Below are 18,251 nucleotides of genomic sequence, written 5' to 3'. Positions count from 1 at the left end.
GGGAAAGGGAACACAGTATCTCCAGGAAAGCCTCAGCTTAGCAGATAGTAGGGAACCTCTGGTCGCCTTCCTTGGTCTGAGCAAAGTGCCCCAGCCACTCCCCTTGCCCCCGCAGGGAGTTCTGCATCTTGGAGCAGTGCCAGGACCTCTGACAGTGCCTGGCGGGTCGATGGGTGGGGGCCCCGGGTGCTCTCTTTGCAGAAGACGCCCATCTGGGGGGATAACTCCCTATTTTCCCGGCGCTCTGTAGCCCGCCCCACCTTCCAGTCCCCTATCATTTTTTACGCTGATCACACTCATGATGATGAACTTGCAGCTCAGCTTCCTGCAGCCTGCTTGACCCGGGAGCACCAGCAGGCTGCCGGCCTCGCCCTCTGCTCCCTCCTCCCCTCGAAACCCGGTGGCCTCGGGGCGCCAGTGGGGGTTCGAGTGGGCCGGGACTGCAGGAGGGGCGTGCTGGGGCGCGGGGTCCCGCCGGGGAGCGCGCACGGAGCTGCGCCTCGGCCGCCCTGCTTCCTGGAGCTGTGCTCCTTTGACCCCAGTGGCAGTCCCTGTCACTGCACCGCTCGCGCTCCCTCTGGCTCGCCGCGCCCTCGCTCCCTCTTCTCGCCCCCTCGTTCGCTCGCGCCCCAGATCGAGGCTGCTCGGGTCCTTTCTCCCCCCGCCTCCCTCTAGCGCCGCGCCCCCTGGTCCCCCGCCCCAGCTCGCGGCGGGACCTTCGGGGTCGAAGGTTCTGGCCCGCCCGCGCCCCTCGCCGCCCCCAAGCGCCCCCAGCGCTCTTCTAGCAAGCTCGGGCCGCTCGGCGATGGATCGTCTGCACACCGGGCGCTGAAGGCATCCCCGGGACCCGGAGCGCAGCCCGGGAAAGGTAATCCGCCCCGGGAAGGGAGGCGGAGGGCGGGGGAGGGGGAGGAGGCGGCCGGGCGCCCGGTGCCGAGCGCGAGAGGAAGGGAAAAAAAATGCACACACAAAGCGGAGCCCGGGTGAGAGGTGCCTTGTCAGAGGCGCGTGCGGGGGGGATCGGAGGCTGCCGACCGCGGCTGCCCCGGTGCCCCTGACATTGGCCGAGCGGGCAATTCAGAACCTGGGAGGGCTTATTTTCAATTCCCAGGCGAAAGCGAATTCTTTTTTAGGAACTGTCTTCCCTCCTACTCCCCATCTTGCCCCTTTTCTCTTGTCCCCTCCCCCCAACCCTCGGCCCCCCGACCTCTTGGGGTCCCCACCTTACTGCCCCCTCCTCCGCCCGTATTTCTTAGGAGTGGATGTCTGCGAAGGACAGGGGCGAAAGCCGGGCAGCGGGGATGGGGGTGGGGACAAGGGTTCGGCGAGCTGTTTACTAGAAAGTCCTGGGGTTGTGTGTTCGAGCCGCCCCGGCCTAGGCCCGGGTGCATTGTGTTGGCCCGAGCCCCAGGCGCCCGCGGCGTTCAGAGGCCAGGTGCAGTGGCTGGGAAGGCGCCGTGCAGCTTTGTGCTCGGGCTGCGCCCCGCGGCCACCCCCCCGGGGCCTCCCGCGCGCGCTCTGCTCTCGCGCGGGGCTTTTTCTCACCCTGTCCCCGCGCCCCAACCTCACTCTCTGCCGCCGCCTCAGGTCTTCACGATCGTAGCCTGCGGAGCGACCCGGCGACCCGAGCTGGGGCTGGGGCTAGGCGGCGGGGGACGAGCAAGGAGAAAAAGTAACCGTTGCCGCACGATTTCTTCTCTACCGAGGCAGGAGTTTCTTTGCTATTTACACGTAACAAGGTTATCTTTGTAAAGCCTTTGAATTGCAGGGTTTTGCGGCCTAGGAGGTGAAGGGGGCATTTTTCTGAAGGTTCAGGAGGGGGTTGGAATTCATCAGCAAGAAAATAAATGATGCCTCAGTGGGGTTGATTTATAGCACGTTTACACCCACCCCCCATACACACACACCCCAAATTAAGTGCGAATGCGGGTCATGAAAAATGTGTAATTGATTTGCGATGCTGCAAACAAATAAACACAAACAGGTCAGGGTGGAAAAAACAAACAAAACTTTAACTGAAAAGAAAAGATTTCCAAAGAGGGGGGAAATCGGTGGCCTCCACATCCCCTTCCAATGCTCTCTGGCTCCCTCCTTTCTTGGTCGCTCGAGGAAGGAGCGTGGAAGCCCCCGGGCATAGAGCAGGGAGGCGGCGGCTACTTGGGGCTCGGGCTCCGCTCTGTGGGTTCGGGGATGCCAACGCGCCTGGAAGGCTGACGTCGGGGACGTGGGGCTGTGATGCCCCAACGAGGATGGCGCGGTGTCAGAACCATTGGCCACTGGTGGTCATCAATCAATCTGGGGCTGGGGAAGAGGGAGAGAAAAAGACAGGCGCCCAGCGGACCCCGGGGCCGCGAGCGCTAGCGCCAATAGTGCCAGCAGCGGCGGCAACAGCGGAGACGACGCGGTGGCAACCGGGACTGAGCGAGTAAGGCGAGCTGGTGTTTCAGGAAGGAAGGGGGAGCTATGGCCCGGACGAGGCAGCCAGAAGCCGGGAGGGCAGGGCAAGTGTGTGTGTGAGTGTGCGCGCGTGCATGTGTGTGTGTGCAGTAGCACAAGCCCCTCTCCAACTGCCCACCCTCGATTTAAAACAAACAAACCAATCCAAAGTAGAGAATTCTGCGCCCACCCGCCCCACCATATATAGACTCCACGCGTTGTCAGAGGCGCGGGAGAAAAGTCTCGCCCTCCCTCTCCGCAAGAATGTGCCAGCCGGGTGTCCGCAGTGCTGGAGACAAGTTCAGGTGTAAGTGCGATGGGAGGGAGGGAGCTCTGTGGACAGAGGCACGTGGAACCCTATGTCAGCATCCCCTCCAGACTGGCGGAGGAGCCTTGGAGAAGGCATGTGTGCATCGCTCCCGCAAGCAGGGATGAGTAACTGGAAGTGGGCATAAAAGAGTAGAGGCGTGAGTCAAGAAAGCAGTGGATCTGTCGATCTGTGAGGCAGAGGGAGGAGAGAGCAAAATTTGGCGGAGTTGGAACTGGCGAGTTCCAAAGTCCCTTCACGCTGTCGGGCGATGTTCTTGGGGCAAGTGATTAAAATGAGCATCCTTGTTTAAACAAGGAAACCGCGGGCTCCTTTCTCATAGGCTTTGCCAGGCTGTGCAGGGGTAGAGAGGTCATGAGTTGTTGCTTTGAAACTTTCGGTAAATTGGACTTCTGGTGTCTAGGAGGTGGAGACAGTTATTTAATTCTTCAGTTTTTAATCCCTGCACTGCCAGCAGACTTTAAGAGATTTTCCAAGTAGATTCCTGGAAAAGAACATTCCTTGTTGTATAGCGTCAGGGACAGGAGAAGTGACTGCTGTCTAGGAAATGCAAAATGTGCTCACATGATTTTTTGAGAAAAGAAAATTAAACTAACAGCAGTGTGGATGTTTGGCAGTGTCAGTCCCTTTTAGGTTTTTCTTTAGGCGAATTGGCATTTTGTCCTGGGTGCCTTTGTTTTGTGGAGCAAATGTGTTGAAATATAAAATGAAAATTAAGAAAATACTTTCTCTGAATATTGTGGTGGTGTAAGCGTGAAGAGGGTGAGATGCACCAAAATATGGTCATTTGGAAGGTTTTGCTACATACATATATGAAGCAAGGTGGTGCAGTCTCTTGATAATTTTAGGTAGTATGTCTTCTTGCAAGCTTTCCCCCAATTTTCATATGAAGAGAGGTGATTTTGCTGATTGTCCCTTGTCTGAGAGAGTTCACAAAAACAATATATAAAACAAAAAAGCAAGCAAATAAATAGAAAACCCCAAATCCAATCTTTTCCTTGTGTTTGTGCTTAATATTCTTAAGATACGTTCATTTTGAGATATGGGTGAGGTGAACATAGCATTTAAAAAAAAATAAGTCTTTTCTTGACTTGTCTGTAAAGGTGCTATGAAAGTTTTGAAGCTCTCTGCCTCAGTCTGACATTTTCTTCAAAGGACTCCAGATTAAAGAAGATAGACGCCGCAGGTGCACTGTTTCGATAAAGCATTTGAAAGGGAACATGGCAAAGATGAATTCAAATGAGGTGCCAACCACCCATTTAGCCCTTCAGAGTTCCAGGGGCCTGTGCTTGCTGATGAAAAGATGTTCTATTTGTCTTGCTGGGGCAAAGGTGCAAAGAGGCACAGATATTCACTGACAGAAAAGGCAATCTGTAGGTTGATGTTAGGATGGAGAAGACTGTTTAGGAATGTGGCTTGATCGCTTTCTAAGTTCTGTCTCTTCTAGGTTTCAAATAAGAGAACTTGCGAGGGTTTCATGCTACCCACTTCAAGACATTGCATAGAAATTTAAATGTTTAAGTTTGTATATTTTATTTGTAGGCCACATTCTGTTTAATGAGTTTACTCCAGAAACATTTAAACTTTTTCTGGCACTGAATGTTACTCTGGGGTCACAGTGGTCTAGACATGAATTTGGTTTCTTTTGCCTCTGAATGTTCCGTATTTCACACAATAGACATTGATGGAAAGAACATAAGAATTGCCAAGTAATTTTTATACCACTCTCTAATTTATGCAAACACTAAGTTCTCGTAGTCTGAAAATGTGTATTTTTTCCCCTCTGTGCTTTGATGGCTAACATTCTTTTTAATGACAGTCATTTCTATAACAGGAAGATGTTTTCATTTGTATTTACTTTTCAGCGCCACGCAATTATGCAGCTCTGCGCTTCAGTGGTGTCTCAGTACTTTGTGTCTCAAAAGAGAATTACAGTACTTAGAACAGGACTGCAATTTGAAGCAGGTGTTGTGTTTTACTGTTATGCAAAATAACAGTAAAATATAATTGTGGGGAAAATTAAGGAAACAGCTGCAAACTTGGTATGAAAACTGCTACATTATGATTTGTAAGCAGTTCTTATAGATATCTTACATCAGAGGAGCTTAATCCCACTGGCCTGGGTGTCTATCAACTGGTGCTTAAAGGAGTCATACCTCTCATGAAGTCAGGAGGAAGAAAGAAAACCCAAAGTGACACTGTTTAAAATGCCAGAGCACCAGGGATTCATCTCTTGGCAGTGCAGTTGCACGTTAGGAGCACAGTCAAGGTTTATTTAGATGGCTTTGCTAATATGAAGAAGGCAGTGATTTGAGTAGAACGTTGTGGAATTTCTTAGCCCAGCTAGCATATGGAGGACTACACAAGCCCCGGGTTGTAAAATAATAAAATAAATGGCCTATGGCAGGCCATCTGCCTTTTGCTCGATATTTAAGGTGTTTCATGCCAAATTTAAATCTAATCTTATTATTCTAAATATTTTTATTCGAGATAGCAGCTAAGATTTCTGGAGCTTAATGGTGCACATGGCAAATGTATTCTGATGCAGAGCAGTTAAAGAAAGAGTGCTAGTTACCCACGGGTTACCAAAGGGAGTGCTTCCCACTTCTCTCCTGAACTCATCAGTTTCCATGCAAGAATTTGCTTTCCTCCGTCTTTGCACCCTGCCGTAAAAATATTTTTTTTCCTCCGTCTTTGCACCCTGCCGTAAAAATTCATTTCTCAATCCAATGTGGCAACTAATACATTGACATTTATGAAAAGAATGAGAACTAATGGGATTTTTTAAAAAGATGAAACCAACTAGTGAGAATTATGCAGCACCAAGATGCAGTCAGGACTAAGCTCCCTCACTGGTCCATCAGGGCTGGGAGAGGGGAGTTAACAAATGGCATCCAAAGTGGTAGTTCAGTCCCAGATGGGTGCCTTTGGCCTTTTCCTGAGTGAACCAGAGTGTTTAAAGAAACCGCACTACATTTAGCAAGAAGGATTTACCTTACCATAAAGTTCTTGGCCAGAGAGAAATGCTTATGCATCCTAGGCATTATATATGTTGGGACTGCAAGTGAAAGAAAAGTCACGTGTTGACGTGTGAGTGTTAATTTAAGTATTACAGACATGCACAGGTGTCTGTTATAAGCACAGGATTTTTATTTACATTTGTCATTGTGGTATATAGATCTTTGAAGCATGGAGATTTCAAGTGATTATGTGACACCAACTTTGTAAAAACCAAACATTCCAATTAGTGGGGAAGGCTTGGAAGAGTCTTCACTTTGAGCACAAACCATTTATAGCTAGACACCATGGCAACTGTGGATTTGCCCCTTCAGTAATTCACGTTAAGTGCCATAATTATAATTAAAGAGGAAATCTTAGGTTGAACTCCATTGAGATGATTTAGTAGCATCCAGCAATGTCAAATACAGTGCAATGTCCACTCTGAAGTACGAGCAGGGTAGAGAGTTGGGATCCGTGGTACCTACAAGGCAACAACATTGATTCACATTTTTCCTGAACCAATTTTGTGTCTAGATGTCAAATTTAATATCTCTGAGCATCTTATTTCTCTTTGTTCTTATTATATATACACACACATATATATATATTTTTTTCTTCTAGAAACACACAGCGGTATTGATGAGTAAATCCTTGGATTCAGAGGTTGGCTGAAACGAACCATGCCTGCTTCCATCTTTTGCTCCAGAAAGTTGTGAATTGCTCATGCCTATAGGGAGGAAGGATGGCACATGGGATTCCTTCTCAAGGCAAAGTTACCATAACGGTGGATGAGTATAGCTCAAACCCCACCCAGGCATTCACACACTACAACATCAACCAGAGCAGATTCCAGCCGCCACATGTACATATGTAAGTATTGCTCATGAACTTAAAAAAAAAAAAAAAATAGCAGTCAAGAGTATAGAAATAAAATAAGAAAGAAAACCATTCTCTTCTAGCATTCTGCTAGGGAGAATTAAAAAGTAAATGATTTACAGAACAGATGGGTATCTGTGGTTCCAAATTCAGCCCAGGAGAAATCCCTTACATCTGCGTAACAGTTCAAATTTTAGAGCACTTGCAAGCATAGTTTGACATTGGATATTCAAAGCCTTTGAAGGGTTATAGTAGGTTGTCTGCATTTTGTAGATAAGAACAGAGAGGTTAAGGTATTTTCTTAATGTTGCACAGGAAATTTTGGCAGCATCTCCTGACCCCTATTTCAGTTTGTTTTGTCCTGTATTACTTGCTTCCATAATGAAATATTTCTTTAAAATTTGTGTAGTTTTTTTCCCACACCTCACCCCACTACCCCTTTACATTCAGCTGGGAAATAGGACTAATTGGAACTAATTGTCCAGCTACTGCTAAATCCATTGTCTTGCCTGTTGCTAGTGAAACGTGTGCTGCATGCTGCAGGCCTCAAACAATACCGGGTAACAAAGGATTAAGGGACAGTGGAACAGTTGGTTCCAGGAATTGTACTTTTCTCCCACTCCCTAATACTGCTTAAGTCCTGTCTGAGGTTTAAACTGTTTAAGAAGTAAAGTGTGGGAGAAACCCAGAGGCAAGGATTTCACAGCACCTGGTTGCACACCAACTCTTTTCTGGTCTTCTGCCACAGGATGTGCTGGGCTTTCAGCAGAAGGGGGCCAAAGGTCACCATCTCCCTTGTTTATTCAAGGCCTGGTGCTCATTCTCTATGAGACCCTTCCGATGTCTAACATGAGTCTTTCATAGCAGGACTAAACCTCTTTGAAAACTATTGTATAGTCAAGATAGAAGGGAGGTTAGGACTCTGTTGACTGTTTTTACCACTCCTGGCAGAATTGAACTCTGAGCATGTCCAAGTCACAACCTCCTTCTTTAGTAATTCTTTTATGTGGGCATTTACAAAGAGAGTAGAACTGCTACTGCCCCCACCCCACCACAAATCCTCTCAAATTCGGAAACACTAACCAAACATAAAGGCATTTCCCTTGACTACCTTGATATTAGTATAAATACTAGGATGTTGCTTTGTGAGGATATTCTAAAGAGCCACTCAGTAGCTTATGATAAAATTGATGCAAAGTTGGAAAACTAAAACACCATGCCTGAATAATAAAGAAAAAAGAAAAGAAAAATAAGAAAAATCATTGCAAACGATTATAGCTAAACCATTTAAAAGAATTTTATACTTTAAATTAGAATTGGTTCACGATTATGAAGGATTACTAATGTGATTTTAAGGATGAGTTTTTAAGGTGAATAAGATTTGTCTTTGTTAAGATGGCTTTTCTGAACAATAAATATGTGGTCATTTCAGATACTCTTTTTATTCTGTTTCTGTGCATTTTTCTTTCTTGTTTTTGTTCTGTTTCTGTGCATGTGTTTTAAAATTTGTACAGCCCATATTTTTGGATACTTTTAATTTGGTTTTGCTGGTGTGACATTGTGTATGAAGGAATCACAAAGAACTTGGTGAATCCTGTTTCCCATCTGGCAGGAGAAGCTATGATTTACCCAGATTCCTGGGAAATGACTTGACTGGGCAGCTCAGCTTGGTCTTCAGGTCTGCAGACATCTGCTCACTTATTCTTGGTCGTAGATTCCACTGATGACCCATGAATGCACAGGGCTATTTTAAAATCACGTAACCTTAGAAATGATCTGCTTAGATCTAGCCATGAAAAATTGGAAGGATCAAATTATACTCCTTTTTTTGGGGGAAAAAATAAAAGGCCTGAGAAATGAGATTTGCAGTGGCAACTTAGATAGCTGTGTAACCCTTTTATCATACTTCCAAGCTAGGAACAGGCGTCTTCCAGAGGCTGGTTGCCACATGCCTTTTTTCTCTTTTATTACCAGTGGGTTTGCCTTCTTACATTCTGCTACAGCCACTCAAGTTGTCACACTGACACCTGAGCACACCTGGGGCTCTCTACTTCTTCTCATAGGTATAATGTGTTTATCTGATTATCATATGCCTCAAAGCCAGTATAGACTCCTGCTCTTATATGAAGCCTCTTCTTCCTCTTTCTTCCTTATCAAAAATGACTGTGCCTACCCAACAGGACACCCCATTACTTGGCATTTATTTCATATGACTTGCATTATTTTTCTTCAGATCTCTTTCTCTCTCTAATTGTCTCATCTACATGATTTAATCCTTAAAGTGGGGATTGTACTTCTAAGCAGGTGATGGATGTTCAGATACGCTGATTGATCAACTGATTGGATTATGTATTGAGGTGAGAAATTGTGATTGATGCTTGGAGAGTTCCATTGGAATTTTTCTGTCTTGACCTTTTGACTTTGTATGTGTGTTTTGTCAGGAAGTTGACTCACCTTTCATTGCCTTTCGTTTTCCTTGCAAGAGCCTGCTTGATCTTGTTTTGCAGGCCTGAGGACCTAGCACTGTGAGCCGCCCATAGTAGATGTTCAGTTATCTTCATTGAATAGAATCATGTTATGTTTCTGCACATGCCATATTAAAGAGCATTGCTCTTAATCTAAATAGAACTAAAGTGGCTTGAAAATATATATGAAATATTTAGTCTAAAAACTTCTTCAATTTTTTTTTTGAAAATTTCAACATGTTTTGGCAGAAATTTGCTCCTTTCCCTAAATGTATTTTGTCTTGTGCATTTGAGTGATTGCTCATTTATTTTGCTCAGGATTCTTAAAACATTTGCTTTTCTTTTTCACTTAACACCTGAGGTCTATGAAGATCTGTGATAGATGGCCTAGAGTAGCGTTAAAATCTTGGCTTCTTTAATGGCCCCTTATTTTCTTTTATACAAGTTTGTGGTGGTAGGTAGGGTTGTCTCATCTTAATCAAAGAATATCTCATTTCCCAGTTAATTCAGTTAGTCCTTACTCAGCTTTGTGACTGACCCTGGGCAAATTCATTTACTTCCCTTCTCCAGGCCTCAGTTTACTCCCATGTAAACATGTGCACCAAATAACAGTTAAGGAACTTTTTTTAGCTCTGACTTACTAAGATTGCAATTAAGACAGGGTTTATTTGCAAGTTGTTGCTGGGGTGAGGAAACAAAGCTAAATAAGACCTGGTCCCCATCTTTATGAAGCACGTTGCTGATCTCAGAGCTGCTATTTCATCTGGTTATAAGAGGTTTTGGTTTAGTTTTTATGCAGTTTTTATTTCAGTTCTGACGAGATTGTTAGCAGGCTTTCTGAGAACCATGGCCTTGAATCTGCTTGTGACTTAGGGTAGGTTTTTTATTTTTTTCCCCCTTAAGAAAGCAAGCCTATATGACTTTGGAAAAGAAAATCAAAGCACAGCTGGAGTTCACAGACCAAAATTTAGCCTAGAATTTGTGTCCCTTCTTACTCAGACTCTTGATCATACTAATAGATGTGATGATTGAAGCCTAACAATTAGCAGGGCTTCGTTTTTCTACAACCCCTTCATCTTTCAAGCAGAGTGTTGAGAAAATTATTTTGTATTTTTAATGATGATGGGAGGAGATGCTGAAGGAGCCAATGGAAATCTGGAAATGCCATGAGGATTTTTTTTCTGTATGTTTTTAATGACTTTAGGCCTAATAAAATAAAATCGCTCTCAGTTTTCCCATGAAAGTCCCACGTTATGAGAAACCCTTCAGTCCCCCACACACCATGGTGACTACTTACCCTGTGAGTGAGGGTCATTGCTCTTTTTTTTTTTTTTTTTTTCTTTAAGGATTGGCCTTGGGGAGGTTCAAAGTCAATTTTACTTTCAGTTTTAGCTTCTTTCCTTGTCTCTGTTTTTGACTGCTGACAGCCCTGGAAACTTAAATAGCACTTGCTTTTACCCTGGATTTGTGAAAGCAGTGTTACAGAGTGGTCACCTTCGTAGTGGAATCAGTTGGCCAGGTATGAAACCTGGTTACACCACCTACTGGCTCTATCATCTACCACAGAGAAAAGTCACTTCCCTGAGCTTTCTTGTTCCATCCGTTAAATGGGATTGATGAAAGTAATGCCTGTCTCCAAAGGTTGCCGGCGGTATAAAAGCGTAGGAGTGCCCAGTGGACTCAGATTTACCTGTTACCATTCATCATTATTTTATTCAATTCTGAGCTTTTTATTCAAATTGTCTCCACCCATTTTGAAAATCGATGATTGTTAATGAAGGAATAAATAAAAGTCACTGGTGAGTTTTGTCCTGTCTTTCTTAAGGAGCCATCATCAGAAGACGCCATGGAGACTTTTCTAGGCAGGATTTTTGGGTGGTTGGGGTCTGCAGGTGTCCTGATGTACAGCCTAGGAGGGTCTCACTTCCAATTACTCCCTGAGAGTGGCAGTTCCAAGGGGGAAGGAATTCTGTCAGCCAAGTGCTCCCTTTTGCCTCAGTGGAATGAATGACAGTGGCCTTCCCCTTCTTGGGATGACTCCTTGGAACCCTGTGACCTGCCTGGTCAGTGTCTCAGGTTCCCCACTGATATCTGTGTTTCAAAAAGTTGACGGTCATGATCAGGATTGAATGCTTAGTCTGAAGAAGGAAGACATGGTAGGGGAGAATGTGGCGTGAAGTCAGACATTTGTATACAAGTGCTGATCATGCCGTTACTGGCTTGGTCAGGTGATGATGGAGAATCGGGATCTCAGTTTTTTTTAATGAGGTTTAAGACGGTTGTGAATATTAAATGAGATGACGCGTATGAAGTATAATCATGAAACACAGCACTTAATGAATTGATGTTGTGATAATATCCTAGGTTTTATTAGCTGGTGAGCATGATATAAGTATTAATTTTTTCTTTCCAAAATGCTTGGCTGTGTAAACTTGACATGTCCAACGTGTGTTCTTGTTGTACTGTGTAGCAGCCATCAGTGTTTCCTGAGCATCATTGATCAAAAATGAACTTTCAGGGATGCTGAGTGATCATTCCATGCCAAATTCTTACAGGGTTTTGTTTGTTTGTCTGATCTGAGGTTTCATTCTTACCCAGTTCAAGAATGTGGTAGGAAGTCAATGTTTGTTTCAGGTCTGTATTAGATATCCTTAGTTGAAAAACAAAGTTACAGGAAAGTATTATAGAAAAATGCCATTTGGTCAAAAAAAATGCATGCTTATATATATATAAAAGTATGAAGAAGGATTAATATCAACATTATTGGTGAATATTTAGGGAATAAATTTGGGCATAAGTTTCAGGGAAGGAGTGTTGGGTAATGACCTTTCATTTTTTATTTTATATATTTTTGTATAATTTAAATTTTTTTATAACAACAAAGTGATAATCTTAAAAAAAACTTTTTTTAAAAAATAATGATAACAATTTAGCTAGTATCCAAATTCTGTTTTGTCAGCAAGGTTTGAATTAAGGCTCTTTGGTTTTATGATACAATCAAAGAATAGGCCCATACGAGGTATGGTGGCACATTCCTATAATCCCAGCTACTCAGGAGACTGAGTAAGGAGGTGATTGAGCTCAAGAGTTTGAGATCAGCCTGGGCAACATAGAGTACAGCTCAAAACCCAAACAAGAAGAACAAAAAAACCCACCAAACTAAACCAAACCAAATCAAAATGAAAAACAGCAATAACAAATAATACACAAAGCAAAAGCCAAGGAATAAATCCAGGCTATTTGTTGGTTCAATAGAATTCAACTTGCTCACTTCTTAGACTTATAACAAAAGGGAGGTTTTTAAAGAAGTATTTTTGAATCCAGTTTTGGAAGCCAGCAGAGGGTATGGTGTCAGGAAGCAGATAGTTAACTTCAGTGGACTCCTTGACAGGGTTGGAGAAACCCGGATTCTGGCCTGTGGTGGTCACAGTTAATTAGCTCTGTAATCTGAGCAAGTTGGGCCTCTCTGAATTTTGGGTTCATTACCAATGACCTATAGTATGACCTATAGCATCATCCTCTCTCCTGATTGTCTAGAATTTTTTCTATTTCTCTCCTTTTCTTCTCTCTACTCAAAATTAAGAACAATAACCCCACACCCTTAGTGAGATTCTGTAGGGAAAGAATATGTTAGTAGACATCATGGGGATGTGGTCTGGGAGAAGAGAAATGATCTCTATCTCTCACACAGGAAAGAGTAATAGCAACGAATGAATGAAGGTCTGGGGCTCTATAAAATGGCACTTCACTAACAAGGTAGAAATTTATCCTTTGCTACAGAGCTGGGCTGCATTAGCTGTTTGGAAAAAAAAAAAAAATTCTAAACACACATTTCTCTCGTGGTAAGCCACTTTCTCATTCTCATTACAAATTTATCACTGGCCTGCACATTAGCATGGCCATAATTTTTTTTAATGTTTTCAGTCTGAAATTTGTCTTGGAGATACTGAATGGCCCTTTTAGCTTGCACTCATATATAAACACAGGGTATTTTTCTTTTCCTCTCTCATTTCTTTTTGAAAATAAGTTCTTTTTCCCATACACTCCCTGAGGGTACTGTCTTGTGGTCCGTGACAGTTGGACTTGGTTTTAGAGTCGACTTTTTCTCCTATTTTTCTGTAGATTTCTTTGTTTGCATTCAAGCATTAAAAAGGCAATCTAAAATTAGATTTGTTTTTTGTATCCATATGGATTTATTCTTAGACTCCTAGCTGGATGGTGGATCAGTGGGTAGTGTTTTGCTGTTGTTTTGTTTTGTTTATTAGCTACTCGACTTTCAGGGAGGTTAAAGAATTTTGATACATAAAATGGGTCCTCTGTCTTCTAGATTATATCTGGATTTCAAATTCTGAAATGGTTACCTACTTCCTAGTGATATAGAAAGATCATAGAGAAAGTGTGGCCACAGCAGTGGATGGTCAAGGTCTAACACTGGGGAACCATAAGATTGCTTCCCCTGAGCTGAATCTTTCTCCTTCTTTACATAACCTTTTTGTTTTAAACTTTTTTTATGGGGATGTTTTGATAAAGTGGCAAGAAAACCTAAATAGGAAGCCATGCACTAGGTGCTGTGCATTTGAGACATATTCAATTTTAATTCTGAGATTTTAGAGCCTACCAAAAAGAGATTTTAAGATGTCAAAACAAAGCTAATGACACTCCACCTATTCCGTCTTGCACAACACACTCTAGGTATTCTGAACTGTTTCCAAAATGGGGTTAAAAAAAAAAAAAAAAAAAAAAAAAGCTCACTGCTTTTTGGATTGTTCAGTGTGTTTTTCTTCCTTTTCTCTATTTCCTTAGCTCTCTCCTCCTCGTGTATTTCTCCCCTTTAGACTCTGATAGTGTATTGGAAACTAGACTTTTCAGTAGCTGTCCTGGCCTTGCTTGGTTATTATTTTAATATCAGTATGGGAAAAACTGCCACACTTCTTTAGACCACCAGGGTAGTCAGTCTCTCTCTCTCTCTCTCTCTCTCTCTCTCTCTCTCTCTCTTCAACGTAAACGTACTCTTGGAGGTTCTGTGTGGAAATACTAATTCTGCATGGAGGAAACAGTTGGATTTGTTGGCCCTTGCATTGTTTGGATCTGCATATTGTTGTATTTTTCATTATTTTTTTTTCCTTTTTCTTCAAATTCTGTCCCCGTAAAAGGGTAAAATATTTTTGGTATATAATAAAATGCATTTTTGCAAATTTTTCATTTTTTGTTCCTTACCATCCATCAAAAAATAAGCTTCTCTAGTTGGTTTAAATTATTTGGTGCAGTTTTTATTTTGAATTAAAGCTGTCAAACTGTTAAAAAAGAAAAAGGAACTAATATCGCCATTCAATAGAGAAAACATACGTCTTTAGGACTTGATAGTGTTGAGGTTTAAAATTCTGAGTGGGAATTAGACCACTTGTGAGGTTCCTTGGTCGCAGTGGCTTCTTTAAAAGATTGCAGGACTCTGCTCAAACCCATTTATTTCTTGTACAGCCAGCCTCTGAAACCTTCCAGCTCAAAGATTTGATAATTCTTGGATTAGACAAATGTCTTTTTCCATCTTGCTGTGGGCTTTTTTGGCATTTATATTGATTGGCTAAAAAATGAGGCTTCCTTGTACTTGGTTTGAGATATTTGTGCCATAGACCGAGTTTCAAACCTCTTGCATGTTGTACACTTAGTTTAAAATGTGTTTTGAAGAGACTTAAAGCGGAAATCAAGAAAAAAATTAAATCTTCCACCAGCTAAGCAGCCTCAGCATGCTTCCCTAATTTCCTGAAAGGTTTAGCCTTTCACGATGACATAGACATTTTACCAGCTCTATTTAAAGTCTTGAGTTGGGGATTTTTTTTTTTTTTCCCATTTTGATTCATTTTGCTTTGCTCTAAGACTTCCGAGATAACCATAGAAGCCTGTCAAACTATATGAGTTTCTTAATCACAAAAATGATTTTCTTTGTTTTTATGATTTTATATTTAATATATTTTACTTTTAAAAATTTTATGACTTTTGTATCCTGGACCTGCTTGTTTAGTGTTATGGTCTAAATTTTTGTATTGCTTCAAAATTCATATGCTGAAACCCTAATCTCTAAGGCAGTGGTATTAGGAGGTGATTAGTTTATGACAGTAGACCCCCCTCCAAAAAAAAATGGGATTAGCACCCTTAAAGAGAGGCCCAGGTGAGATCCCTTGACCTTCCTCCATAGGAGGTTACAGTGAAAAGATGGCTATCAGTGAACTAGGGAGATGGGACCTCACCAGAGATTGAATCAGCCTTGATCTTGGACTTCCTAGTCTCCAGAATCATGGGAAATAAAAATTCCTATTGTTTATAAATTACAGTTTTTTAAAAATCAATATTTTCTTACAGTAGCATGAACATACTAGGGCAGGCAGGTAAGGATTATGATGAGGGAATTTTGTACGAAGAAAAATATTGGAGAAATAGGGGCGTTTGTGAAGGGGGAGGAGAAAGAGGAGAATATAGTGATAGAGTGGATATATTAGTGAAATCATAACTCTTTCTTGGCTATGGTGATGTTTCTGACCTTGGCTTTGGCACCAGAAGAGGGTCAGTTTTCATAAACTTTGCTTGACAGGGAGATGAGTTAAAATCCTACTTTGGCTAATCCTGGTAAGCACCCAGCTTAGCATGCCAAAGGATCTAGCAGTCCAAAGGGTTGGGATGGCAATTTTTGACATGTTGGCCTGTTTTGCTCTCTGAGGTGGAACATTTTTAAAGTTCTTTTTAGGTAATTCAAAACTTCAGGTTTGGATTTCAATATTAAAAAAAAAAAAAATCCATTTGACAAACAGTGAACTATGAACCGGCTCTTGAGAGATGTAAGAACATTTGAAGTTGTGGTTTCCCAAGGTTCGCCATCTGTTCGTGTCTAGGAGACTTACCATATGTCCTCTCACATCCTGACTTTTACAGGTTAACTTGTTTTCTCTTTGTTCTTAACCCCCAGATTTTGGGCACAGCTGGTAGCACTGAAACCTATTTTGACTCAACAAACTTAAAGAAGAATGGGGAGGGGTGAGACTTTGGGTGTTAACTCTTAGAGGATATTGGTCCCTAATTCTTCTATACTACAGTTCAAAGAAGAATCTAATTTTTTCCCCATGTGGAATATAAAGGTTTGGTCCATTCTGTGGGCTTCTTTCTACACTAGCTCCCAGCCCATCCTGAGGACTGGGAAGAGAAAGAATAACCCTGTGGGAGGTGGTGCCTCTCCCTGGTGGAGGGCTCCTCTGGTTTGTGTCTCCCCATCTCGACCCCACCACGATGTTAATGGCAGTCGCACGCTTCACTGTTTATCTTGGAATTTGATACCATCATCTTGGCAACCAAATGAGGACCCTTACTGCTCAGATTGTTTGTCATTTGTTGTTAATTATCTGTTACCATAAATTCTGTACTTTGAGGAAAAAGGGAATGTTTTGAAATATTTCTTTCAACATGTAAGTGGAGCTTCATTTTCTGTGGACAAAAACAGAGAGAGAGAGAGAGAAAAAAAAAAGAAAAAAGAAAAAGAAATGAACCCTTTTGGGAACTCAGAGCAATCAAATGCCCCCCGGGTTTTTCAGACAGGATCCGTTAGATCCCACTCATTCAGCCAGGATTTGCACTGAAAGAACCTTTGCATATTCAGCAGTGGTCTGCTGTGGTGAGGGGTACCCCTGTAGGAGGAGAAAAACAGCCTAACTATATTTAGGGGCTTTGCTTTTTAACAGGAACTCTGTATGCTGTCATGGTGGTTTGTGTGTGCTGGGGTCAGTTCCCTTCAGATGGCTGGCTCCTCCTTTTCGAAGGTTATTAAAGTAGAGCCCTCCAAATTGAAAAGTGGCTTCTGCTTACCTGCCTTCATGAGGTGTTGATTTTGTCAAGTGTGGAATGAAAATGAGTTTTTTGGCCATTAGTGTATTTTTGTTGAGCTCCCAGACTCTGCAGGGAGGTCATGTGGCATGTGATAAACACATAGCACCGTTTTGCAAGGTGCTGTACCCCAGGCTGCAGGAGCCCCTGCTGGATTCAGTATTTTAATAGAGAGAGAGAGAGAGAGAGAGAGAGAGAGAGAGAGAGAGAGAGAGAGAGAGAGAGAGAGAGACACGGGAGAGGGAGAGAATATGAGCATTTGTGTTTTGGACTGGAGAGTTTGGGAGTGCAGTGATTGTTGCTAAGCAGAAATCTGGGCACAATTAAAAATACAAAAAAAATGAAATCATTTAAGAAGTTATAAAAACAGTGTATCCAGAATTTACTTTGCCCCTTGCCCCCTGTCCTTCTTGCATATGTTCACTTATCTTCTCTGCGACTAATGACTAATCTTTATAGTGGGGATCTTGGTATGCTTTGAAAGATAGCGGTGTGGTTGTGAGTTAAGCACAGCGCAGGGTCTGTAAATCAGGGATGGCAGCTACTGTTATCAATAATATTTTTATCTTGATTGCTTCTATAGCATTAACACTTGAGCTTCAGCACTTTCAGGGGTGGCATATGGTCCGTTATCACCAGAACTTTTTTTTTCATGCCATTAAGTTTGGTGCATCTGTTTTCTTCTTATCAAGTAGTTTTTAGGGTTGTGCTGTCTCCCATGGGATTCTGTACTTGGAGGCGGATGGGAGTCCCTGTTAACCTACTGATAGCCAGGGGCACAGGCTTAGTCAACACTTAGCTCCCTGCAGGCTGCCTGGGACCATGTGACTCTCAGGGATCTGTCTCTTGCTGGACTTGTGGAGTTTGCCTTGGTGAAGATATTCTTCCCAGATTCATAAGCAATCAAGCTAATAGTGTTATCCCTGAAATAAAGCACCATTTCTAAACACTTTGATATTCCTTTTATTTCTTCTCTCTCACTGTTTTTCAAAAGTGATAAGGTCGGTGGCATGTGCCCTGTTTTAGACCACGGATGACAATCAGACTTTAAGAAGTGAGTATTGAATGTGTTAAGTTAGTGACTTAGTAAGTGATGAGGATAGAGATGAGGGGAAGGATAGTGGGAATTGGGGGGAAGGGATCTTCTGATTGCTCTGGAAAGGGATTTAACACTTTGGATTTTTTAGAAGCCATTAAAAGTCTGATGGGATCAGGTTACTTGACTGCACATCTGAAACATGAAACTCCTGTCCTAAACCATGCAATTGAGTTAAGCTCAA

General features: G+C 42.7%; 1 protein-coding gene across 5 annotated transcripts in view; it reads left to right on the top strand.

The window, feature by feature from the left end:
* Positions 1–569: 569 nt before the first annotated feature.
* Mpped2 (metallophosphoesterase domain containing 2) overlaps positions 570–18,251 on the top strand; it is a 167,652-nt gene continuing 149,970 nt past the window's right edge. For 2 of the 5 annotated variants that reach the window (XM_076844295.2, XM_076844292.2), the window contains exon 1: positions 570–868. Coding sequence is in view for 1 of the 5 variants with exons in the window: in XM_076844291.2 (XP_076700406.1) it covers positions 6,507–6,634 (128 nt within the window). In the remaining 4 variants the exon portion in view is untranslated. Of the gene's footprint in view, positions 869–6,385; positions 6,635–18,251 lie in introns of those variants that run through there. The other 3 variants (XM_076844291.2, XM_076844294.2, XM_076844293.2) reach the window with 3 other exon arrangements.

This window comes from Callospermophilus lateralis, chromosome 2 (assembly GCF_048772815.1).
Source record: "Callospermophilus lateralis isolate mCalLat2 chromosome 2, mCalLat2.hap1, whole genome shotgun sequence".
In the NCBI taxonomy this organism is placed as follows: domain Eukaryota; kingdom Metazoa; phylum Chordata; class Mammalia; order Rodentia; family Sciuridae; genus Callospermophilus; species Callospermophilus lateralis.
The sequence above is the reverse complement of the archived record's forward strand: the minus strand, read 5'-3'. Positions and strand labels throughout refer to the sequence as shown.